We start from the raw sequence: 26,504 nt of genomic DNA, 5'->3' as shown, positions 1-26,504 counted from the left end.
TTTATTGTGATTAATCTGATTACATTCGATTGGCATTAAACAATTGACAGCCCTAGTTATTACACATATTCTTAAATGCTTGCAGGGTAAATACCTGAGAGAAAAGCCTATAAGGGCCTTTCCTTCAATCTGGTAAAAATATTCTGGAATGAGTTGTAAAACATTTAGACACTCTTGGGCTTGAGTGCTTTGAGCATTAGACAAATTAAAGACTGTTTATCTATAGAAGTGCACTTATGAGACAGAACACACATAGCAAAGCTGAAGGATAGATTTGGTGATGTGTTGGGGATTGTTGGATATTTTGAGAGCACTGAGATGGTTTTAACAGAGGAATAAGACAGATGATGAAGCGGGTGGAAGTGCTTTCAATGGTGGTGTTTTCTCAGAAAACGTTTAAATGGTAACTTGGGGACTCATGAACATATGAACTTGAAATGAACTCAATTTGATCTGCTATGAACTAAGTGGTTGGGGTGAAACAAAAGCATGATTTTTAAATAAAACCACAACTGTGAAGATCCTTGCTTATTCACTGCAAGAAAGTTGCATTTTAACTCTCTGTCTTGTCTTCAAGTGGTAACATCTATATTAAAAGGTTTTATTCAAGTAAAACTAATTATTTAATCAATAAATGTACCTCAAATTGGGTTACTCAAATGAAAATAAATGTTATGGGTTAGATCAAATACACAGGATAAGCGGTTGACGATGGATGGATGGATGGATGGGTTAGATCAAATAGAAATAGATCATTGGGGGAACAATTGCAGGTTACCACTTTTTCAGTGTTACAAAAAAATGGGTTTGATTCCCACGGAAACACACTAGTAAATGCTTATACCTTTAAAATGTTTAATTGGCTTGAGTATTTGGCATGCCAATCATTGCAAAGGTGATATTCCGTCTCATTTGGTGACTGTGTTACAGGTCCCATTTGACCCTTCTGCAAGTCACTTATTCTCTCTCATTTCCACCCGTCACATCTCCATACATTAATTCATTTCACATTTAAGTGGCAGTTACCTGCAAATGAAAATAATGTTGTCATAATTGTCCATAAATCCAGGGCAAAAACAAATAGCCCAAGCATATGTATAATGATATATATATATATATACACGCAGGGCTTAAATATGAGGAGTTTTAAGGTCTCTAACTTCTCTCCTCTTCTTGTGTATTTGTAAGCATAATGCTCTCTTTCTCTCTACCTTTTCTCTTTTTCTCTCTAACATTTGAAGTACTGTAATTACACTCTGTCTCTCAAAAATGAGCATCTCTATAGAGGACTCTTTCCTCCAAACACATCAAAAGGCACTAATAGTCCATAGTGTCTTTGTAAGACAAGCATTACATGCATCAGATATGATTTTGCTACAAGATTAAACAAATAGCTGAACAATGTTTTTAATGGGTTGACTGCATCTCCTATATAATAAGTTTAGTGAGTTAATCATTGTCGTAGTAATGCTTACAAAGCATGTACTGTAACCTCAATCAACAAAGTCAGTGGTTTTGCCCTGCGGTGCATTTATTTCTCTCCAATTCATGAATTCAGAAGAATCGTTTGGCCATTATATACTTCTGTTTTTCTAGAGGAAATTGATTGAATGCTTAAAGGGATAGTTCAACTTAAAATAAAAATGTACTCACCATTATGTTGTTTGAAACCCGCATGGCTTTTTTTTTCTGTGCAGAACATAAGGATATTTAGGCAGAATGTAAGGGACTGACAGCCTTAGCTTACTTACAAACTTAGTTTATTGTATGAAAACAAAAATAGCGTCATCATTCTTTGAAATGTCTTCTCTTGTGGATGAAAGTAAGTTATATGATTTCTAAATGATATGACAGAATGACAATATTTGGGTGAACTATTCCTTTAAGGATTCAGAGACAATTTCCTGCAAAAAATTAAATAAAATCAAATATATATATAGAGAGAGATAGGAATCGTAAAGAATTGTAATATTCTGGTTCCATTTCCTCCTAACGATTCCGGTTCCCATCTCCCCCCTTTTCTCCCAATTTGGAATGCCAAATTCCCAATGTGCTTTAAAGTCCTCGTGGTCACGTAGTAACTCGCCTCAATCAGGGTGGTGGAGGATGAATCCCAGCTGCCTCGGTGTCTGAGACCATCAACCCGTGCATCTTATCATGTCGCTTTTTGAGCGCGTTGCCATGGAGACAGCGCGTGTGGAGGCTTCACGCCATCCGATTCCGGTTCCTTAACAGTTCTAGTAATTCTTTTAGTACCTTTTTTTAAATAATTATTTAGAAATGAATTAATGAATTATTATTGCACTTACTAACCGCTGCTCTCTTTTACCAAACAATGAGATCATTTCAGATTTGTACAAAGCAGATATAACAAATAGGGCTGGGCAAGTTAACACGTTATTATCGCGTTAACGCATTAATTAATTAACGCCGACAATTAATTTATCTCGCATTAACGCAGTGTTACACACCGTTGATGCAAGCAAATCACCCTCCCAAACAAACAGTGGAGGGAGGCTTCGGCAGACTACATTGGATGCAGCGTGTGGGAGAAGTATAGATAAACAAAAGCAAGACAAGCTAACAAATGCCATAGCGAAGTGGATGGCTACAAACTGCAGGCCGATTAGTATTGTGGAAGATGTCGGTCTGAGGATCGCAACGAATGACAGCATGTATGATCCTCCCTCAAGACGCACCATCACAAGAAGAATACACGAGTTGTATGAAAAGGAGAGGACTACAAAAGCGACGGCTCTCACTGGAGACTACTGGACATCGCTGGGTAACCATAATTACCTCAGAGTTACAGTGCATTATATTGATGAACAGTGGGAGCTGCATTCACATGCTCTGACTGTAATGAAAACAGAAGAGAGACGTTTTGCTGAAATGTGCGCGCAACATTTTATTCATGTTGCACAGCAGTGGAAGTCAGTGCACACAGCACAGATAGTGCAAGAAATATGATCGCTGCTGTGAGACATCTACCTTTTGAACACGTCCCTTGCGTCGCGCACAGTCTCCAACGTTGTCACAGTATTTCTGCAGAACAGTGTGTTTGACAATGTCCTGGCCAAATGCAGAAAAGTTGTGGGCCACTTTAAACACGTTAATTAAACGTTAATGCCCTGGCAGTGGCAAATAGCTTTGGTTTTTATATTTGATTTGATTACATTAAGTTGAGATTTACAAGAAATATTTGTGTAAAGGGAATACTGCTGTTAAAAAGCACCTTAATTGTTTAAAGTGTTTGCAAACGAAATGTTATTGCACTTTTGTTCATATAGCAGTACTTTTAAAATAAAACTGCGCAATACACTACTTTTCAATTAATTGTTGAATTTTGTGCATAATGCAATTAATCTCAGAAACCATGCGATTAATCGCGAAAAGCTCGAATCATTTCAAATTGGTTTCTTGAACATGACAATTATGGAATGATTTTCCGGACATTATTCAAAAGGAATTGCAAATTGTATTTGCAATTGCGTTTTCAATTTGTGGACGCATAAAATGTGACATAATCCAAACGCAATTGCAAATCGCGCATTACCGTTTGCATTTTCGTTTAAGCGAACGCACAGTGACTGCCAGATTTCAAATGGAAAAGCAAAGTCCGTTTGCAACTGTGTTTCCCATATCTTACGAGTTTTGGCATATTTAAATAGCAATTTCAATTACCACGTCTGCTTTTTTACTTTCTCAGTGTCGTGTATGTAGCCAGCCAAAACTCAAATGGAATACTAATTCCCTTAGTATTTCCATTGATGCCTTACACGGAAACCTGTCAATCAGGGTCAAGGGTGGGATTATGCTATGGGGCGTGTTTGTCTTGGGAAGAGACGTCACTCACAGTCGACGGTCAAGATCAAATAAACCGGCGTCTGTTCAGGGCATCACCTCTTTATTTATTTTGTATTTATTTTAATGTTTATTTGACAGGGACAAATGCATAGAACATTGCTTTATAAAGAATAGGCCTACAAAGTAGATGCCATGCATACATGTTTCTAGCCATGACTAATTTGCAACCCCTGTCCCTGGTTAGGCTTATAAATTTAAAACAAAAATTACAGAGTATTGAGTTTAATATTTATAATTAATAAAATACATACAACAAATACATCCCATATATGAAATAAGATATGGGCTTAAGTAGATGTGGAAGTCACTATAAATCAAAGTCTAGACATATTTAACAATACAAGAACACAAAAGGGTGCATATGTCTGTGCGCGCTCACATATGCAACATTATGTTTGTATGCATTGTGTTATGTCCTACGGAAGCGTATTGCATTCACTTGAGAAAAAAAAATCTACTCTGTTTTTCTGAATTAACAATGCAAGAACACAAGTCCAAAAGTCAACATGTTTTCAAAAAGGATAGATGTAATAATTTCCAAAATTCACAACATGTTTTTATCTAACGAAATATTCCGCCTCAATCCATGTTTGTTGGCGTTTAGACTTTCGAAAACATTTTCACTGTGGTGGAAAACACTTGCTGTAAACAAAGCGAGGCACGCACCTTCCGGGGCAGTCTAGCAGCTAATATATAGGCCTATGTATTTATATAGTCTAGCACTATTATATATTACAAAAAAGATTGTATAATGTAGGACAATCTGCGTTCGCTTGGCGCTCCATTTGATCCATATTATTGTATTTTATTCAATACATTTTTAGGGTGATGACGCCATAAAATATGACGACAGACATTAGAAGCTTCATTCTAAAACCTCAATAGAAGTTTCGAATGTAAATATGACATGACATTTGGTACAGTCTAGTATGAACGGTCAGAATGACCGCTATGGCCATTCTAGTAGTTATAGAATTTCGGTAGTTCTAGTGTTAAATGCAAGTACAAGTCTATTGCTTGATTAGTGTCCTTTGGAAGATCAAAGCGTGTCTCAGCCATGACAGTATTACAAATGTCATAGACAGTAATGTCTTTGTATTGAAGACCAAGTTTAAAATATATCTCTATATATTGTCTCAGACCCAAAGTAAAATAAAACCGGATTAAACTTGAAAGGCGGGACATGTTTACTTCCATGCAATCCAGCTAAAATAGAGCTCCTGGCAGGATTTTGAGGGATCTCAATATTTTTTTTAATGAAAAATTCTCTCGTAATTCTGAGATAATTAAGTCGTTAATTCAGAAAAACAGAGCAAAAACTTTTTTTTCCATGAATAATTATCTCGTAATTCTGAGATAATTAAGTCGTTAATTCAGAAAAACAGAGTAGATTTTTTTTTCTCAAGTGAATGCAATACGCTTCCGTAGGACATAACACAATGCATACAAACATAATGTTGCATATGTGAGCCTAGCACAGACATATGCACCCTTTTGTGTTCTTGTATTGTTAAATATGTCTAGACTTTGATTTATAGTGACTTCCACATCTACTTAAGCCCATATCTTATTTCATATATGGGATGTATTTGTTGTATGTATTTTATTAATTATAAATCTTAAACTCAATACTCTGTAATTTTTGTTTTAAATTTATAAGCCTAACCAGGGACAGGGGTTGCAAATTAGTCATGGCTAGAAATATATAAATTATATATATATATATATATATAAATTCATGGAACATAAAACAATTTGTCTGAATGCCCATGCTGCTGTTTTCCATAGTTTGAAATGTGGATGTGACCTGTAGCTGTCAAGATCCAGTAGGACAAAAAAGTACCATTAAAGATCCATAAAAGTATCCTAAAAGTAGTCTATATGTCCCATTCGCTGTGTGTAATTTTGGTTTGTTTCTCACATGTCCACTTTTGTTAAATTGCTGCTAGGACATTCTATAAAATATCTCCTTTTGCGTTTCAAGGTGTCTTCTTTTTTGGGTGAACTATCCCTTTAAGATTTAAAGTAGCAGAGCCACATTATCCCAGATCAGCCTACTTTTTACATACTAAAATCACTGTGGCTATATTAATATTTCCGCATGTATTTCAACATTTAGTGGCATGCCCAAAGCCGTTACACAGTCCCTCTTTTGTGTGTTATCAGACTGCACACAAGCAACAGCAGCATTACGGCTCGCCAGCTGTGTCTCTCCCGCTGACATTTGTGTTCATTCGCATTCACATCAGCATGAGGTTTCTAGTCTGTGGCTCTTTTTTATGTCTCTCCCATGCACCTTTTCAATTTCTTTGCCTTCATCCTTTGGTACTTTGTTATTCTCTTGTAATGGATGAATAAAGCAAGTCATACCTTGAATGAAGGAAGGTCAGATTGAGTGTTCATAAAAGCTGGAATTTGACCATGCATGGTCAATATTCAATTTTAAATAAGCAAGTGTGGCAGCTGCTCATAGTTTCGGTTCATTTGTGAGAGCGAAATGTCAGCCTGTGCCACTTTTAGAATATTGATTAATGTTTTCTTACATTAGTAGGAAGAAACTGAGAGAGCAATATATGTTTAGGAATGGGAATTTTAAAGAATTTAGAGCTTCTGATTCCACTTAACAGCAACAAATACCATACAAATAATTAATTTCCAATATTAATTTTGGAAAAATAAAAAAAGTTCTGAATAAGGACCAGTTCTCAGTTAATTCTCAACCATATGTACTGTATGTATTTGTAAAGATTTACATACTGACAAACTTCTGTTCTTTTTCACTGCAGAGGAGAGACCAGACTGTTCCAAGGCAAGGTGTGAGGTTCAGTTTTCTCCGCGCTGTCCTGAAGACTCCACATTAATTGAGGGCTACGCTCCACCAGGGGAATGTTGCCCCCTGCCCAGCCGCTGCGTGTGCAGCCCAGCAGGGTGTCTGAGGAAAGTTTGCCAGCCTGGACACCTCAACATCCTCGTGTCCAAGAGCTCAGGCAAACCCGGCGAATGCTGTGACCTCTATGAATGCAAGCCAGGTAACTATGAGTTGAGCAAGTCCAATGTGAAGAATTGAGCTGTGTGAATGGGCAGAATGTGTGATTTTGCAGTGTGTGATTAAAGCATCATTCATGTCAGCCAGTAAGATTGTAGGGTCAGAATTGAGGTTAGGTGAAAGTACAGACTAGACAAAATTTGAATCAACCTATTACTCTTCACTGATTTTAAGGGTGTTTAACAGAGGTGTGGACTCGAGTCGTGTGACTTGGACTTGACTCGGACTCGAGTCACTAATTTGTTGACTCGCGACTCGACTCGATAGAATCAAAAAAGACTTGCGACTCGACTTAGACTTTGACAGCAATGACTTGCAACTTGACTTGGACTTCAGCCGTCTGACTTGGAAATACTTATACTTTTTAAAACCAAAGATAAGAGTTATATAATTAAAAATGTGCAGTAAATCAACAATTAATTTCCCAATTAAACGATTAATTTGATTTACAAATCTGCATTTCAACGCTCCTTATTCAACCAATCAGACAACCAACCAATCAGCTTCCACGAAAGCTGGACCAAGTTTGAAGACCGCGGCGCGCATTTAAGGACAAGGACACAGCAAAAATGATTCCAAAGGTGATATAATTGGGATATATTTAATACAGAGTTAAAGGCAACAAAAGGATTGCAACATGTAGAACCCGTGGTTCCAAAATTACAGACACCTCGTCGACAACGTCCAATTTTGTGAGGCATCTGAAAATCCACAGACAGAGGTAAGTTGTTAACTAATTTACGTCAGCTATGGTTCAGTAACATACATGTCTATGGCAGCACATGGCAGATTTACAGGCTAACAAAGTCTGCATATCAAACCGCAAACTATTGTTTTTCTGCGGTCAGTAGCGTTTAACGTGTTATAGCAATTGGTGTAATGGACTAAATCTACCCAGTGTTTTATCACGCTGTTGTATGACCTCAATAAAGGAACTGCATTTATTGTGACCACACACGTTAGTGCTTTTTGAGCATAACTGGTTAGATCGTGCATGTAAACACACTTATGCATTTGCGGACGCGCTGGTCCTCTGTCATGCGTTTAGCTATATCTATTTAATTATATTGGTTATGGTTCTACAAATCACAAAACCGATCGTTTACTCTGTTCGCAGCCCTTTACAGTCTATAACTCATATATGCAACTTATATGTCTGCAATTAGCCACTGCCTGGTAATATTTCAGATTTCATTCACCAGTTCAGCACGTTCAGCGTCCTTTCACTGCGTGTTTAGAGTAAAAGTTTGGTTTGCCTTAATGTGTGTCCAAAGATAAGATCCATGTATCATCTTTATTACCCTCTTTGGTCTTTACAGGTAGATATCGATAAAAAAAAAAAGAAGATAAAATTAGATTATAAATTAGAAACTTCTAGATAAAATTAGTATAAATTTACTATAGTAATTAATACTCTGATACTAATTTGCGCAAATTCAACTAGATTAGATCTAATCTAGTTGAATCTAGATTAGATTAGATTCAACTTTATTGTCATTGTGCAGAGTACAAGTACAAAGACAACGAAATGCAGTTAGCTTCCAACCAGAAGTGCAAAAAAAGCAGAAAAGTGCAATGTGATAATCAAGTATAGACAGGTGGTGCATAGGCAGGTACAGAAATATATTGCAGTGTTATAAGAGCAGAATAAATATGGCTATGTAATATGAGCAGTGTATGAACAACATGTACATATATGTGCAATGTAGTAGCAGTGGCATTTGAAATAGTAGCAGAATAATGTAGATATATGCAGTGTATTAGCAGAATATATAGTAAGAACAGTAAATATGGATAATCTGTATGAACCATATAGATAGATATGTACAGTATGTACAGCTATGTGCTGTGTGGTAACATAAGAGCAGTAAGAATAAGTGTAAGTGTATGTACAGGATGAGAGTAGTATAATATGGCTATGTATAGGTGTAATTACAGTATGCACATTTAAATAAATAATAGAACTGAATGGGTGGATAGCGTAGTGTCCTTGGGGGGGGTGATGCGTTGGGCAGTTTTCACCACCCTCTGCTGTGCTTTCCGGTCATGGGCAGAGCATTTGCTGTACCAAACTGTGACACAGTTGGTGAGGATGCTCTCGATGGTGCAGCGGTAGAAGTTCAGGAACTAATGAATTGTTTAAGACTTGAAGCTAAAAGTTGAGGACTTGACTTGGACTTGCCTGCCTTGACTTAGGACTTGCCTGCCTTGACTTGGGACTTGCCTGCCTTGACTTGGGACTTGACTCAAGACTTTAATGCAATGACTTGAGACTTACTTGTGACTTGAAAAACAATGACTTGGTCCCACCTCTGGTGTTTAATATATTGTTGTGTTTAATGGTTAGGGTTAGCGTAGAGTTTAGGGTTAGGTATATGATTGTCTTATAAGACAAACTGGTGAACAGCATGGCTATGCCTATCCAACAGCTAGAAAATCAGTAAACCATCTTAGTGATATTTTCAGCAGGCACAAAACAGCATGAAGGTGGCAACTTATATAGTATATTCAGAAACTCCTTTTGTGGCAAGAGCAATGATGGGTGTCTGTGGAGTCTTGAAGATCCACATTAGGAACCGGATAGTGATAGATTTGAATTCCTTGCAGGGTTTTTCCAAGATGATATCATAGTGTGTTAGTTTTAATATTGCTGCTTCTCTTCTGCTGTCATTCTGCTTTTAGCTGCAACATGGCAGTCTTGAGCAGAGATAACTACTCAGCTTCAACATGACTTAAAATAAAACATGCTTTTGAGACACACTAAAGCTGCAGTGTTAAAAGCACAAATGTGTTTGTGGATAAGAAACATCTGTTTTAAGTTCTTTTTATACTGTAGAAGCCACTTTTCTGACATGTCAACATGAAATTTAAATTCACCCTGTTTACTTCACCCCTTTAAAACTGATCACGTTTTTGAAAAGAAAAAGTTGTCTTCGTAATTTCTCATGAAAATGTAATAACTTGTCAAACCTCTGAACCTACTTTCCTTTTCAACTGGTATCACCTAGGCTGTGCCACCTGTTGGTTAAAGGTGCACTGAGTACATTTATATTTATTCATTTGGTAGACGCTTTTATCCAAAGTGACTTACAAAAGAGGAAAACATAAGCAAATCATCTTAAAGGAGACAGTGGTACGAAAAAGTGCCATATTACAAAGTTTCACTAGCATCAAAATAGTATTCAGAACAGATTAAAGTGCAGCAAGAATTGTTTTGTTTTTTTAGTGACTGTTTAAGTGATCATGAAAAATAAGTGTTTTAACCATTGTTTTTTTTTGTCCGCTTCACCGATGAAGTTGGGAAGGTCATTCCACCAACATGGTATGATGAAGCAGAAAGTCCAGGAAAGTGTTTTGGTGCCTCTTTGTGTTGGTATAACAAGGCGACGTTCCATAGCCGATTGCAGGCTTCTAGTGAGTGCATAGCTTTCAGAAATTGTTTTTGGTATGCTGGAGCAGACCCAGTGACTGTTTTGTTTGCCAGCATCAGAGCCTTGATACGTGCATCAACCTGCAGCCAGTGGAGAGAGACAAGGAGTGGTGTAACATGCGCTCTCTTTGGTTGATTAAAGACCAGACGTGCCGCTGTATTCTGGATCATTTGCAGGGTTCTAATTGAACATGCAGGGAGGCCTGCAATGAGAGCATTACAGTAGTCCAATCTAGTTATGACCAGTGACTGAACAAAAAGGGAGGAAGGGTCTTATCCTCCTGATATTGTAGAGTTTAAATCTACATGATCGTGCGGTCTTTGAGATGTAGTCTGTGAAGTTTAGTTTGTTATCGATGGTTACCCCTAGATTTCTGACCATGTTATGTTCACCAGCAGGCTGGAAAGACAAGGAGTTCGGTCTTGGCTGGGTTAAGTTGCAGGTGGTGTTCCTTCATCCAGGCCGAGATGTCTGCCAGGAAGGCAGAGATTCGAGCAGTCACTGTGGTGTCGTTGGGCTGGAAAGACAAGTAGAGTTGTGTGTCATCAGCTTAGCTGTGGTAAGAGAAACCGCGTGCCTGAATGATGAGTCTCAGTAATGTTTTGTATAAAGAGAAGAGAAGTGGATCAAGCCCTGAACCTTGATGTACCCCAGTAAGTAGCTGATGTGGCTTGGACACCTCACCTCTCCAGGCTACCTTGAAGACCATACCTAAGTGATAGGAATTAAACCAGTCAAGCACAGTTCCTGTGATGCCCAGCAAAGAGAGGGTGGAGAGTAAGATATGATGGTTGACTGTGTCAAAGGCTGCTGAAAGGTCCAGCAGAATCCGGACGGATGATCTGGATTCAGCTTTCGCCTGTCTCAGCGACTCAGGGCAGCAGGGCAGCCTCGGTGGAGTGTCCACTTTTGAAGCCTGACTGATTGTCATCTAGCAGCCTTCTCTGTGAGAGATCTGAAATGTTTTTTCCATGAATGGGATGACAGAGATTGGTCTGTGGGGTTAAGTGTGGGTTTCTTCAGCAGCGGGTTTACTCAAGCCTGCTTAAATGTAGTGGGAAAAGTGCCTGTAAGTAGAGATGTGTTAATTATGTGTGTGAGTGCAGGTTGGATGAATGGAGAGTTGGCCTAGAGAAGGTGAGGAGGAATAAGGGGCAAGGGAACAGGTGGGGTGGTTGGAGAGAATAAAATGTAGAGACCTCAGTGTCAGTTAGAGGAGAGAACATAGAGACAGAGGAGTTGCATACAGGAGATGGGTGTTTGACAGGGTTTGGTGCTGAGAATGTATTGCTGATGGTTGTAACCTTATTAGTAAAAAATGTTGCAAAGACATCTGCTGTCAGTGGTGTGTCAGGCGGTGGAGGGGGAGGGCAGATAAGTGTGTTGAATGTTCTAAACCAGCTGCAATATAGCAATATAGCAAGTTTTTGCAGATTTAACTTTATCTGAAAAGTTGCAAGCAGAGACTAATACTTACCTAGATCTGCTGGATCTTTAGATTTATGCCATCTCCTCTTAGCTGCCCTGAGGTCAGTCTGATGTTCACAAAGGATGTCAGAAAGCCCGGGGCTGGGTGGTGTAGTACGTGCTGCCTAGAGGAGAGGGGACAGATTTTGTATAGACAGGTTGTTAAAGTAGAGCTTAGTGTGTCTATGGCAGTGTTTAAATCAAAGGTGTAAAATACATTTTGTGTGGGAATAGAGGTAGAGACTGCAGTGGAAAGGCGAGAGGGTGAAAGAGAACGGATGTTACAGTGAAAGGAAACCAAAGGTGGAGTCTGTTTTAATGTAGATGGGAGAGTCATGTTGAATTGAACAAAGTAGTGATCAGAGACATGTAAAGAGTAACAAGAATATTTGAGTTGGTACAGTTACGTGTAAAAATTAGGTCCAGCTGGTTGCCCGATCTGTGAGTTGCTGTGGTGCTTAGTCTTTCCAAGTCAAATGAGGCCAGAAGAGCATTCAGTTCAGTGGCCTGGGGCTTGTCTTGGTGTATGTTGAAATCACCAAGAACCACAAGTGGCCTACCATCCTCAGGGAATGAGGACAGCAGGACATGCAACTCCCCGAGAAAATTTGTCAGCTGACCTGGAAGGTGATAGATGACAACAACATGTATTTTGGTGGGTTGCATTGTAGTAATAGCATGGAATTCAATAGTAATGTACATATAGAAGAGTGTGGTGAAAAAGTCCAGTTGTTATGAATGAGCAAACTTATTCCCCCACTCCTACCAGTGTGTCAAGGGGTGTGAGAGAAGGAGAAGTTGTTGGAGAGAGCAGCAGTTGTTGATGTATCCTCTGGACGTATCCATGTTTCTGTCAGTGCAAGGATGCTGAGGGTGGACTGTGTAGCAAAGGCTGGAATGAAGTCAGCTTTGTTCACAGCTGACTGGCAGTTCCAGAGTCCAACTGAGAAAGAGCGGAGCAGGTGCTGAAGTGCCAATTGGCCGTAGGTTGTGTGGGTTGCATTTTGTCTTGCATCTATATTGTGTAAACGGTCTGTAACAGATAACAGGGATGTTCTTGAAGGCATATGCTATTCGTGAAGTAGACATGTTAGTATGTAGAAGGAAAATAAGATAAGATATCAAATTAAAAGATACTTAAGTGCTATGAGTGGCGCCTTGTCGTGTCTTTGCTCAGTGGACTCGCACAGGTAAACTCGCTCGTCTTTACACAACTAGGTCTTCAAACGAGGAGGGCTTTACATGAGGGCAACCACTTCCACTGCCACGTTCACGTCAGCATTCAAGTCAAATATATACATGATGCTAATGAGCTGTTCATTGAAAAAAGCAGGACACGCCTTAATGCTGCTAAGCACAACAAAGCTAGTCATGTGGGCAACCGAAACTACGGGTCGCACGAGGTGACAAGTGCAGGAACAAACGCAAATTCAGTACACCGCAAATCAATGATGCTACACTTTAGCAATAAATAATACTCTAAAACAATTTGAGCAATGTTTATAGACACTAAAAACAACAATAGTTTTACACACACTGGACAAACAACTCTAAATCTAGCAGTGTATTTCCTGGGACAAGTAAAAAACAATATAGAACACACACCAACACACGTTTAAGGAACGCAAGTTCAAGACAGTAAACTAACAGCACAAGTCTAGCAATGAATACCACTCTACAACAAAGTAAAACAAAGAAATAAAAACACTTACATGCAACTGTATGTAATTTTGTAACTTTTAACTTTTAAACAGAAATCAAATCGTAATGGTAAATTAGTGCTGGTGGTGTTTCTGGAGGAGAGTATTCCTCCACATTTGATTCCAAACTCGCTTTCAGGTCTGGCTCCATTCTTACATGGAGCACCATTTTTTTTATGATCCAGTTTATTGTAGATGGATCAAATGAAGTCCCTTCTTAGATTTGTTTTTCTCATTAATTGTCCTGTTTCACTCAGAAGTGTCACATTATGGAAATTAAATGGGTTTCAGACAATGTGTTTCATCTTGACTTTAAAACCAAATCTGATATTTTTTCTGTTTGATTTTTGCAATCTTAAAGGTATAGCTTACCCAAAAATAAAAACAGCTGTAATTATTTACTCAAACTCATTTAAACCCTGACTATATTACAGTTAAACCACTGTTAAGGGTACAGTGGATATAAAAAGTCTACACACCCCTCAGGTTTTTGTGATGTAAAGAATGAGGCAAAGATAAATCATGTCAGAACTTTTTACACTTTTAAAGTGACCTATAATGTGAACAATTGAATTGAAAAACAAACTTAAATTTAAAACCTTACAATAACCTTGCTGCATAAGTGTGCACACCCTCTTATAACTGGGGATGTAGCTGTGTTCAGAATTAACCAGTCACATTCAAACTCATGTTAAATAGAAGTCATTACACACCTGCCATCATTTAAAGTGACTCTGATTAATCACAAATAAAGTTCAGCTGTTCTAGTAGGATTTTCTTAGACATTTTAGACATTAGGACATTTTCTTAGTTGCATCTCTGCAGAGAAGCCATGGTCCGCAGAGAGCTTCCAAACCATCAGAGGGATCTCATTGTTGAAAGATATCAGTCAGGAGAAGGGTACAAAATAATTTCCAAAGCATTAGACATACCATGGAACAGAGTGAAGACAGTCATCATCAAGTGGAAAAAATATGGCACAACAGAGACATTACCAAGAACTGGACATCCCTCCAAAATTGATTAAAAGATGAGAAGAAAACTTGTCTGGGAGGCTTCCAAGAGGCCTACAGCAACATTAAAGGAACTGCAGGAATTTCTGGCAAGTACTGGCTGTGTGCTACATGTGACAACAATCTCCCGTATTCTTCATATGAATGGGCTATGGGGTAGGGTAGCAAAGCGGAAGCCTTTTCTTACAAAGAAAAACGTCCATGCCCGGCTGAAGTTTGCAAAAACAAACATCAAGTCTCCCAAAAGCACGTGGGAAAATGTGTTATGGTCTGATGAAACCAAGGTTGAACTTTTTGGCCATAATTCCAAAAGGTATGTTTGGCACAAAAACAACATTGCACATCACCCAAGGAACACCATACCCACAGTGAAGCATGGTGGTGGCAGCATCATGCTTTTGGGCTGTTTTTCTTCAGCTGGAACCGGGGCCTTAGTCAGGGTGGAGGGAATTATGAACAGTTCCAAATACCAGGCAATTTTGGCATAAAACCTTCAGGTGTCTGTTAGAAAGCTGAAGATGAAGAGGAAGTTCACCTTTCAGCATGACAATGACCCAAAGCACACATCCAAATCCACAAACGTGTGTCTTCACCAGAAGAAGATTAATGTTTTGGAATGGCTCAGCCAGAGCCCAGACCTGTATCCAATTGAACATCTGTGGGGTGATCTGAAGAGGGCTGTGCACAGGAGATGTCCTCGCAATCTGACAGATTTGGAGCACTTTTGCAAAGAAGAGTGGGCAAATATTGCCACGTCAAGATGTGCCATGCTAATAGACTCCTACCCAAAAAGACTGAGTGCTGTAATAAAATCAAAAGGTGCTTCAACAAAGTATTAGTTTAAGGGTGTGCACACTTATGCAACCGGGTTATTGTGAGTTTTTTTTTTTCTCAAAGATTTCAGTTTGTTCAGTTGAATTGTTCAAGTTATAGGTCACATTAAAGGTGGAAAAAGTTCTGACATGATTTATCTTTGTCTCATTCTTTTACATCACAAGAACCTGAAATTTTAACAGGGGTGTGTAGACTTTTATATCCACTGTATGTGTTGAAGTCTGAGGTTTGAGATTAAAGGCACATGTGCTTGGATGAGATTTGATGAGGTGTGATAATTGGCGTCTTTGATGTGGAGTGATAAATATTTTGTCTCATGTGTTCAGTGTTCAGTGTAGACTGCAGCACAGTAGAATGCCCTCCAGTGAAGCCCGTCCAGTGTCCAGCAGACAGCTATGAGACTCATGTCAGACTGACAGCAGATGGCTGCTGCACCCTTCCTACCAGGTTAGATTGTTATATCTGTCTCACTCTCACAATCCAGGTTAGATTGTTACACCTCTTTCACACTCACTTTCCAGTTTAGACCGTTACACCTGTCTCACTCTCACAATTCAGATTAGAGGTTACATCTTTCTCAATCTCACAAATAATAATAAATGTTACACCTGTTTTTACTCTCACAATCCAGATTAGACATTACACCTGTTTTACTCTCACAATCCAGATTAGATGTTACATCTGTCTCAATCTAACAATCTATTTTAGAAGTTAATGACGATCTAGATTAGACCTTGACACCTGTGTTACTCCCATAATCAAGATTTGACAGTTACACCTTCCTCACTCCCACTATCCAGATTAGACCATTACACCTGTCTCACACTCACTATACAAATTGGACTGTTACCATTCAAATGAGACATTATACCTGTCTCTCACTCAAAATCCGTATTAGACATTACGCCTGTCTCACTCTCACAATTCAAATTAGGCATTACACCTGTCTCACTCTCACAATCCAAGTTAGACCGTTAAACCTGTCTCACTCTCACAGACCAGTTTGAACAGTTTGTTTACCTCTTATAATCCACTTTAGACTGTTATACTTGTCTGCCACTCAAAATTCAGTTTTTGAAAATGAAAATAAGATTTCCCAAAATGACTCACGTGCTCACAAAATACCTGTTTCACACTCACAATACATGTCACAACACTATGATGCATCTAGTAGCAACAGGAGTCAGTGTTTTTCTCTCTCTCTCTCTCTCTCTCTCTCTCTCTCTCTCTCTCTCTCTCCTTCCTCCACTCAGATGCGAATGTTTGCCTGGCATCTGTACCTTCTCACAATGCCCGGCAGGGACTTCCCTTAAGGTTGTGTCCCGTGGCGATGGAACACCTGAGAGGTGCTGCGATGTGTTTGAGTGTGTCAACGGTATGTTCTGTTTTTTTCTTTTGTGTGTTTTAATTAGTGTTTATGTCTGGGTGTGTTGGAGAGGTCGTCTAGTCAGTGCGTAGAACCCTGTTACTGCTGCCATAGCGACCGGGCTTCACACAGACAGATGAAATACACACCCACAAAACACAGCCAGCTACAGTAAATACACACTTCTTATATACACACCTACAACAGTCAATGTTTTGAATTATTTTTAATACATTTTAGATTTTTACATTTAAAAGCTGAAATGAACCAAACATGGGATAGCTTAACATTTCTTATTTATTATCTAGTCTTCTAGAAAATTACTTTCTAGACTTTATGTTCTTTGTGTGCTGTTTTTAGAGGCACATTAAGCTTTTATTTTTTTTTAAGATTTTTTAAGAATTCAAATATATTGAAATGTCATACCTTTGATTTAGAATGTTAATTAAGTTGATATTTAATTAGAAATTTGCATTTGCTTTGTGAGAAACTTTTTCATATTATAAAAGACTTCTTACGTATGATTGCATATCTTAATTTTAAATATTGAAAAGATGGGGATTTTGGACCATATTTGACTTCATTGATAGTTCTCAAAGTATGATTTATGTGTATTTTTGACAAGTGGAGAGCAAACAGTGTTACACATTAACAAAAATGTTTTTTTTTTATGAATATTGTACTGTCTGTTCCATTTCCAAATAAATGAAAAAATTTTGCCAAATTGATAGAAAACAGTGTTACACTGCTTACATTTATGATTTAAGTATCAGTGTCCCCAAGAAGTATATGGACACTTTAAAATGCCTTATTGTCATTGCATTAGATTCAAAATATCAAACCAAGTGTCATTTGCAAACAAATGATGCTAACCATTCTCTCAATTAAATTTTTGTAGACTATTTTGCTAAAAAAAGTGTGTTTGTGCTTTATATATTTTAGATAAATGCCACATGGTTTGATAATTTGTCATGTAAATGCAACAACATTCATACATTCACACAAGTCTGGCTTAAGAGGAGCAACTGTATGTTTGTGTGAGTGAGAAGGATTGAAGGAGGTAGGGACACTCACAAGAGCCGACAAAATCATCACAGTGTTGTACATATGTGTCTACACCGTGCACACCCGTGCAAACACAGTCCCTGATCGGCAGACTGTGATTGATATCTAGGAAACATATTTGTAAACTAATATTTTAGATTTTATTTCTGTTAACAGAAATACTTTATATAGATTTTTTTTATTATATAATTTCCCATATATCTTCCCATTACAGGGTGGACATGTTATGTTTGTCCACATATGACTAACACCACAAAATAAAGGAAAACATAAATTAAACAAATGAGTTACAAACTTAAAATAACTCAAATAAATTTTGCAGAATGGCTGATGTCCACCTCCAGTGTGTGTGATGTCATTTCATAACATACAGCTTCAATAAAAGGTCATAGTTAAAATAACAGGGTCAGGGTGCACAATAAATCAATGGACACATAAAAAACCTCCACTATCAGTGTTAGTGTTATGGTAAACTACACATTTACCATAAATGAATATGTGTTAGTGAGAGAATGTAATGCTAAACTCTAAATTGTATGGGGGGAAAATAGAATAGATTTAGCATTTATTTTTGTCAAAGATGTTTGATGTGCAGTTTTGGGGACATGAGGAATTGAATAGAAATTTGTGCAATAGAAAAGGATTTACATAATTTAAAATGTAACTTTTAAGCCAACAAGTGTGTAACATTATAAATAGTCTTTATTATTTTTAACAAGCCTATTCAAATTGTAATTGGGTGAAATTAATCAAAATAAATTGTACTTGGGACTTAATGTCACTCAATTGTTGGAATGACCCATTTATACAGGCGCTCCTGCATGAGACACTGCTTTACATTCCAAAACAGTGTGGACGGATGCAAAAACGCATTCAGTGTGAAGCCGTCCATGTTAAAACAGCTGATATATCACACAACTCTCACAAAAGTTGTGTGTGTTTCAGGTCAGTTTCTCTTAATTTGTGAAAAATTCAGTTCGGGTGTGTGATGCTAAAATATGGGACAAATGGCATCGCGTATGGATTTCATACAGAACGCAATTTTCTTCCTGTAATTACGTTACAATTCCTTATTTTATGGGAAGTTTGGCATATTTTTTTTAATTCATTTGACCTGATACTACTGCTTCAACATGAGGGTGGCTCTCTCTCTCTCTCTATCCACTCACTGCCATAAATTCTCTCAGTAGATTACAGCAGTGACAGCAGTTGTAAGGGGTGGGGAATGGTAGAATGCAAGTGATAATGCACCAATTACAACAAAGTATCGCCAGTTTCACCAAACAACATCCAATACAGTTAAATGGAAACTAACACAACAGTAGTTTATGGATTTATGAAGCAGCAAAACAAGTGGGTATATGCAAATATTGATCCTTAGAAGTTGTTATACGCAAACAGCCCTGGGAAAAAAGCATGGCATATACATGCATATGGCCTCAACTACACCACTGGTGCAGATGGGGGAGAAGTCTCTCAGATGAATTGAGTGGTTGATCTGAATTAAATGTACTCAAGTAATTCCACTTCACCACTAGTTGTTTTTCCTTCCTGTTTCTCCTGCATCCAAGCTTATGGCACACAATACATACACACAACATTAAAACCACCTGCCTAATATTGTGTAGGGCCCCATCGTGCCACCAAAAATGCACCAATCCAACCCTCAGAATAGTATTTTGAGATGCTATTCTTCTCACCACAGTTCTACAGAGTGGTTATCTAAGTTACTGTAGACTTTGTCAGTTCGAACCAGTCTGGCCATTCTCTGTTGACCTCTCTCATCAACAAGGCGTTTCCATCCACAGAACTGCCGCTCACTGGATGTTTTTTGTTTTTGGCACCATTCAGAGTAAATTCTATAGACTGTTGTGTGAGGGAATCCCAGGAGATCAGCAGTTACAGAAATACTCAAACCAGCCCATCTGGCACCAACAATCATGCCATGGACAAAATCACAGAGATCACTTTTTCAACATTCTGATGGTTGATGTGAACGTTAACTGAAGCTCCTGATCCATATCTGAATGATTTTATGAACTGCACTGCTGCCACATGATTGGCTGATTAGATCATCGCATGCATGATTGTTGGTGCCAAATAGGTTGGGATGAGGGGGACCTACCCAATATTAGGCAGGTGGTTTTAATGTTGTGGCTGATCATTGTAGCATCAGATACAGTATAGCAACAATGAGTGCACTTCCTAAGGACTTGACTTTCCATATTCATTGTTTGGCTGCAGTCGCTTTCATTTTAAGCACGTGTATCAACCAGGAAGCAAAACATTTTAGAAATTTGGAATAAATGATAGCACAATAATAGACTGGTGTGGGAAACATGAAACAATAGCACAGCAGTCTTAGTCAGTGAGTTGTGATGCATTGCATTGAAAACAAGTATAAAGAATAAAGGGAAAAAGTATAAAGGAAAAATGTGTGTAGATTTGTGCGATCAGAATTTCTGTCTATCAAAGGATTAAGTACCGATAATTTTACAGACAAAACGAGTTTGACATTTGGGCAAGTGGTTGCCATTTTATATATGCAATGTTCATCATTCTATCAGAAAACGGGCTGGGTGATACATTGACGTTATTGCTGAGACTAGGTCTAGATGGTTTTTCAGCTGGATTACCACTGCATTCAACCTGGATATTCATCTTGGTCAAGATGGTTCGAGCTGGTAGACCACATTGGGCCAGCAACAAACCTGCTAGTTTGATCCAAAACCACTTTTACCCCCTTAAGCTGGTATGACATATATCTTTTCAACAGTATAGTTTGAGAACAGGAAAAGAAGCACACTTTTGGAGATTCCAATGTTTCTCCTTTGACAAGGCCTTGGGTATATAGAACATGAAAGACATAGCAAATGAAAGAGACAAGGAGCGCTACTCAAGAACTTTGGTTTTCCATACTCTGCGTCTGGAGACAGTCGTTTTCATCTCAAGCACATATGTACATTAACAAGCAAGCACAAATAGCTGTGTGGTGTGAGGAGCCAGATTGTGTCATCTTCATGGCAGGCAGTGAAATTAGCCTTAGGCTGATTCGAGAACAAAGCGCTGAGGCCGAAGAGCACCGCAGGGAGCATCAACACTCCAAACAAGAATACAGGCTAATTGAACATCTGGCCACCGGTGGCTGTGTACAGTGCAGAGACTGATTTCATATTCCACTGCTGAAGAGGGAGGGGACAACATGAAAAATCAAAGAAATTGGAGACTAAACTCATCCCCTTGAATGGACATAGACTGATTAATATTAAAACATTATCACACAGACATCAACAAATGAGTGACCTTCTCAAGATTCTGTACTGGCATGAGAAAATTGACACAACAAATGAATATACTGAACATGAATGCGAAAAAAATTTAAGTGGTCACATTGCTACTGGCACCACATGCTAGATTTAAAAGCTGCTGCTTATTTTTGCTTAATTTGCTTTACATAAGGCTAGTCTGCTTGAAACAGTCTGTATTTAATGCTTAATTGGAAGAAGGAGCAGGCTGCTTTCAATCAATTCTGTTCTCTGTAATGTGTGATAAGATTTTTTCAATATGACATGATGTAATTAGAAAATGATTCTTAACTCCAACTTATTCAATTCAGTTTATATTTTGTTTATTTGGAGTTCAGTTTGAACTCCATAGTTTTGTTCCATTTGCAGCACATGGATTGTACTCTGCAGGAAAATCTATCCAGTTCAAGCTAGTGTAAATAGAGTATTTTGATTATTACCATAAATTCTGGTCCACTTTACAGTTTCTGCAAGTTCTGTTGTTCCGTTTGTTGTCTCACTCTGGTACCTTGTACTCTTAAGTCCCAGAAGTTGCATTAAGCAAGGCAATCTGATTTGAGTTTGCAGTTTGGGCAAGCACTTGCCATTTTTACAATATGCATCAGATGATCAGTGAATGGACTGTGAGTTGGGTGTGGACATGCCATCTGAGGCCGATACATGGTCAATATATCGTTGATAAGATGGTCTACCAACTGGGGGACCTGGTTTGACCTGGTAAACCATCTTGGTCAGTTTAGGCAGGGCTGATGGACAACCTTGGACCAGCAAGAAACCAGCTACCATGTCCAGAAAACAAGTTTGGCCACATTAATCTAGTATGACATGGTTTTTAGCCGGGTAGTGTGAGCATAGAGAAAGACATCTACATAAAGCCAGGTGCACACTTGTTTTTTTATGTTCTATCACCAGCACATATTCATCCAGAGACTCCGCTGCTCACCATTACCAGTACTGTTAGTCTAGCTGATAACAACTAAGCGGAAGTGTGGAGCATCCAAGAGGAAGTATCTCACCGTAAGAGCACCACCCATGGAGAAGTCAGGAAAAAGGTGGATACAATTGTTGCTTGTCAGATTGTACAATATCACACCAGTTAGATTTTGTGTAAAAGCCATTTTTCTGAGTTCTTTGTTTATCTTTTGTTTAATTACAAGCTGCATTTAGATCCTCATTCCTCACCTGCCTCGTCACAGTATGTTTGTACGGGAAAAAAACAAGTGGTACATACTAGTGCATAACTTAGTTCACCTGTTTATTCACTTCATTGTATGTTAGGGCTGGGTATCGCCAGCCACCCACGATAAAATACCTATTGCGATACACGTCACTGTTTGATACATGTCGCTATACATCACAATATCATGATTAGATTTTGATTAATTTAAATTAATTTGTGTATATTTAAGTTCCCCTTCTGTCGCTCTCTCCACGTTGTGTCAGAGAAGCGACACTAGGGGTCTCTCTTGAGCGCCGATATTCACCTCTGGACTATGAAAAAAGGCCAATGAGAGTTGGCAACCAGTATTTGCATGTCCGCCCCGGACATACGGGTATTTAAGTGGCGCAAATACGGGAGTTCATTCAGAAAATTTCTTCGAGCCGATGGTGCGTGCATGAACTCTGCTGCGAGTTACACACCAAGTTCCTGGTTAATCCTCTGATGCTCTGCATGCTGTTGGATCTGACGGCGCATAACAGCGGCTTTCTCCTTCGTGCACGGCTGTGCATTCTTGCCCCTGGAGCTCGACAGCGCAGACAACTTCGAAAGAGTTATTCTAAAAGAGTAATTTCAGCTCTAAAGAGCAAAACACAGCGGCGTTGAACGTCCTTCTCAGGACGTGTCTTTTTAAAGACGATATTTCCGCCCCTGTGTAGTTTCTGGATGTGGTTGATGTCTCCCCACCTCTGGCGGTCATAAAAACTGCCTTGCATTCCTGGGTTGCGATCACACGCAGGCAGCGTTTTTATGAATGGTCTATGTTTTCAGTCGCGAGAACATAGCCATGACAGCATTGCGGTCGTAGGCTTTCTCTTGTAGTGAGAAAGCCGCTTCAGCCGCTCCGCGCCTCGCCTCCTTCCCACGGGATTGAGGCAGGCGCCGTGGCGATGAAAGCGATCTGGGGACAATGGCGGGCTCCGTTTGCCGGGTGAACCCCTCGAAACCCCCGCCTCCCGGCACGCTTGCTTGTTTCTGTCCGAGCTCGGGATGAGCATTCTCTCCAATGGGTTATGTTTTCAGTGTGAGAACATAGCGGCGGCAGCGTTGCGATCTCTGCTTTCTCTTGTAGTGAGAGAGACCATCTCAGCCGCCCCAGCGCCTCGCCTCCTTCCTCACGGGATTGAGGCAGGCACTGCGGCGATGGAGAACGATCTGGGGAGAATAGCGGGGCGCTTTAGCCGGGTAAATCCCCGAAAACCTCCTGCCTCCCGGCACGCTTGCCTGCTTCCCTCGAGCTCGGGATTAGTGCGGTCCGCTTAACGGCCTACCGTCCGGTCCCTCGAGCTCCCCAGCATTGGATGATGACATCACCGCTGCATCGGAGAGCGTAACAGCTGTGTCGGATCGCGGATAACTTCGCCTGGGCCGCCACCTTCGGTCTCCGCCCAGTCTGAGCCTGGCGCTAAGAAGGTCCGCTATGCTTCCCGGGCTTAATTGGTTCCGCGGGCATGTGCGCCGCTCACAGCCGCGCCCCCCCTGGATTCCTTCCCGGACGTGCATGACGAGCTGAGCAAGCCCAGCTTCCTTGCTACCCTCGGTGGTAGAACGGTCCCAGACCGCTCCCCCCTGCACGCCATGGCCCCTTTCTGCAAGTCCACCGGGCCAGGGCACTTCAAAATCTGCACTTGGGTAGTCCTGTTCTTGACGTGCTGCAGGAACTGCACTCGAACAGGCGATGGCCACTCCGTGGTCCAGAAACGCAACGATGGACAGGCAGTACGGGAGGCAGACAAAGCACGCTTTCTCAAACGCAACCCGTCTCCCAGCTCCGTCCATTTGGCGACACCACTTGACGACTTCAGCCCAGCAGTCCTCAGTGGTGAAGAAACAGACGAAGGCTATTTTCAAGCAAAAAAAGCATCCTGCCCTGCCGCAAACCTGCCGCTAGGGGCCATGCCCTGTCTGCTCGCTGAGGCGTCCTCCTGCGGCTTTCAAGAAAGAAAGAAAGTGGTGCTCGCCTCAACTAACAAGTGAGTGGGCCCAGCTCTCAGCCCCAGCGTTGAGCCCCCCGCAGAAGTTGGACGCCCATCGTCTCACGGACCCCCTTGAGGACCCAGAAGGCTCCCAGGCGCTCCTGAGATGACAGACCCAGAGACCGAGGCGTTAGCTCCGGAGCTGGTAAGACCACTCCGTTCCCGGTGGAGGGCCGGGAGGAGAATTTTTTATTAAATTCGTTACACTCTATAGAGCTATTTCCTTGTTGTCTCTGGGGTCACCTGGCCCGCAAATGCCGTTCTCACGGCACTCTGCTTTCAGGCCTCAACAGTCCCGGCTCCATGGGCGCGGTGTCCCTGCCTTCAGCCTCACGACTGTTCCCCGGCCGGCCGGTTCAGGCGAGTCCAGAGGGCGCCAGCATCAGACCTCCTCCTCAGTCACGAACCCGCCCCTGCCGGGTGCGCGTGAGCAAGGTAAGTGCTTTGAGTTTATTCTCAGCACTGGAGCCTCGGGACGCCACGTTGCCTCCCGGCGCCGCGTTACATGTTCCACACTCGCGAAGCCCGCCGGATACGTCCAAAAACTTCGTCCCCTTGGTGCCCCTAGCACAGAGCTTAGAGGTGTGGCTTTCACTGCCCAACACGTCACGCTGGCTGCACCGGACCATTCGACTTCGGTTACGCAATTTAGTTTGCCAGGTCTCCGCCCCCTTCGTGGGCGTACATTTTTCCGCAGTACACGGCCAACATGCCCATTCCCTGCGCGAAGAAATCGCCTCCCTTCTATTAAAGGACGCGATAGAGCCTGTCCCTCCAACCGAAGCGAAGAAGGGTGTCTACAGCCCTTACTTTGTTGTACCCAAGAAAGGCGGCGACTTACGACCGATCTTGGACCTCGCGAGTTTTCAATCGGACCTTGTCCAAACTCCCGTTCAAAATGCTCACCCAGAAACAAATTCTATCTGGCATCCGGCATCTAGATTGGTTCGCAGCGGTAGACCTGAAGGACAGCGTACTTCCACGTCTCAATTTGCCCTCGACATCGACCCTTCCTACGGTTCGCGTTCGACGGCCAGGCGTATCAGTACAAAGTCCTCCCCTCGGCCTGTCTCTGTCCCTCGCGTATTCACGAAGGTCGCAGAGGCAGCTCTTGCCCGCTCCGAGTAGCCGGCATACGCATACTCAATTACCTCGACGACTGGCTCATACTGGCTCACTCTCGAGAGGTACTATGCGCACACAGAGACCAGGTGCTCAGGCACCTCAGCCGTTTGGGGCTTCAGGTCAACCGGGAAAGAGCAAGCTCTCCCGGTCCAGAGCATCTCTTTTCTCGGTCTGGAGTTAGACTCAGTCTCAATGACAGCACGTCTCTCCAACGGCGTGCTCAGTCAGTGCTGAAATGCCTCGCTTCCTTCAAGCCAGGCGCCGTGGTCCCGCTAAAACATTTCCAACAGCTCCTGGGGCATATGGCATCCTCCGCGGCGGCCGCGGCGCTGGGGTTGATGCATATGAGACCACTTCAGCACTGGCTCCGGACTCGAGTCCCAAGACGAGCATGGCGCCACGGCACGCACAACGTAAAAGTTACTTCTGCCTGCCGCTAAACTTTCAAACCCTGGACAGACCTCTGCTTTCTAAGGGCAGGTGTACCCTTGCAGCAGGTGTCCCGACGTGTTCTGGTCACAACCGACGCTTCCAAATTGGGTTGGGGCACCGTGTGCAACGGGCGCGCAGCCGCAGGCCGGTGGAACCGAGGCCCGCTGCGCTGGCACATCAACTGCCTAGAGCTGCTGGCTGTTTGTCTGGCCCTGCAGAAGTTTCTCCTGTTAACTCGGAACAAACACGTCCTAGTCAGGACAGACAGCACCACGGTCGTAGCCTACATAAACCGCCAAGGCGGAGTACGCTCCCCCCACATGTCACAGCTCGCCCGTCGTCTCCTCCTTTGGAGTCAGCAGCGACTGGAGTCACTGCGCGCCACTCACATCCCCGGCAACCTCAATGTGATAGCGGACGCACTGTCAAGACAAAGCTTGCCTGGCGGGGAGTGGAGGCTCCACCCCAGTCGGTCCAGCTGATTTGGGACCGGTTCGGCAAGGCTCAGGTAGACCTGTTTGCCTCCCAAGAAACCTCCAACTGCCCGCTCTGGTATGCCCGGACAGAGGCTCCCCTCGGGGCAGATCTGCTGGCACACAGCTGGCCCGCGGGGCTCGCGCAAGTACGCATTTCCCCAGTGAGCCTTCTTGCACAGGTG

The 26,504-nt window shown here is 41.3% G+C and overlaps 1 protein-coding gene across 2 annotated transcripts in view; it reads left to right on the top strand.

Annotated features, from left to right (window-relative positions):
- Positions 1-26,504, top strand: part of LOC127662525 (cysteine-rich motor neuron 1 protein-like) — a 195,672-nt gene that overhangs the window by 99,644 nt on the left and 69,524 nt on the right. For both annotated transcript variants that reach the window (XM_052153746.1, XM_052153745.1), the window contains exons 3-5: positions 6,654-6,896; positions 15,685-15,805; positions 16,612-16,733. In XM_052153746.1, coding sequence (XP_052009706.1) covers positions 6,654-6,896; positions 15,685-15,805; positions 16,612-16,733 — 486 coding nt within the window. The remainder of the gene's footprint in view (positions 1-6,653; positions 6,897-15,684; positions 15,806-16,611; positions 16,734-26,504) is intronic.

The sequence above is a fragment of the Xyrauchen texanus genome, chromosome 22 (genome assembly GCF_025860055.1).
Source record: "Xyrauchen texanus isolate HMW12.3.18 chromosome 22, RBS_HiC_50CHRs, whole genome shotgun sequence".
Taxonomy (NCBI): domain Eukaryota; kingdom Metazoa; phylum Chordata; class Actinopteri; order Cypriniformes; family Catostomidae; genus Xyrauchen; species Xyrauchen texanus.
The sequence above is the reverse complement of the archived record's forward strand: the minus strand, read 5'-3'. Positions and strand labels throughout refer to the sequence as shown.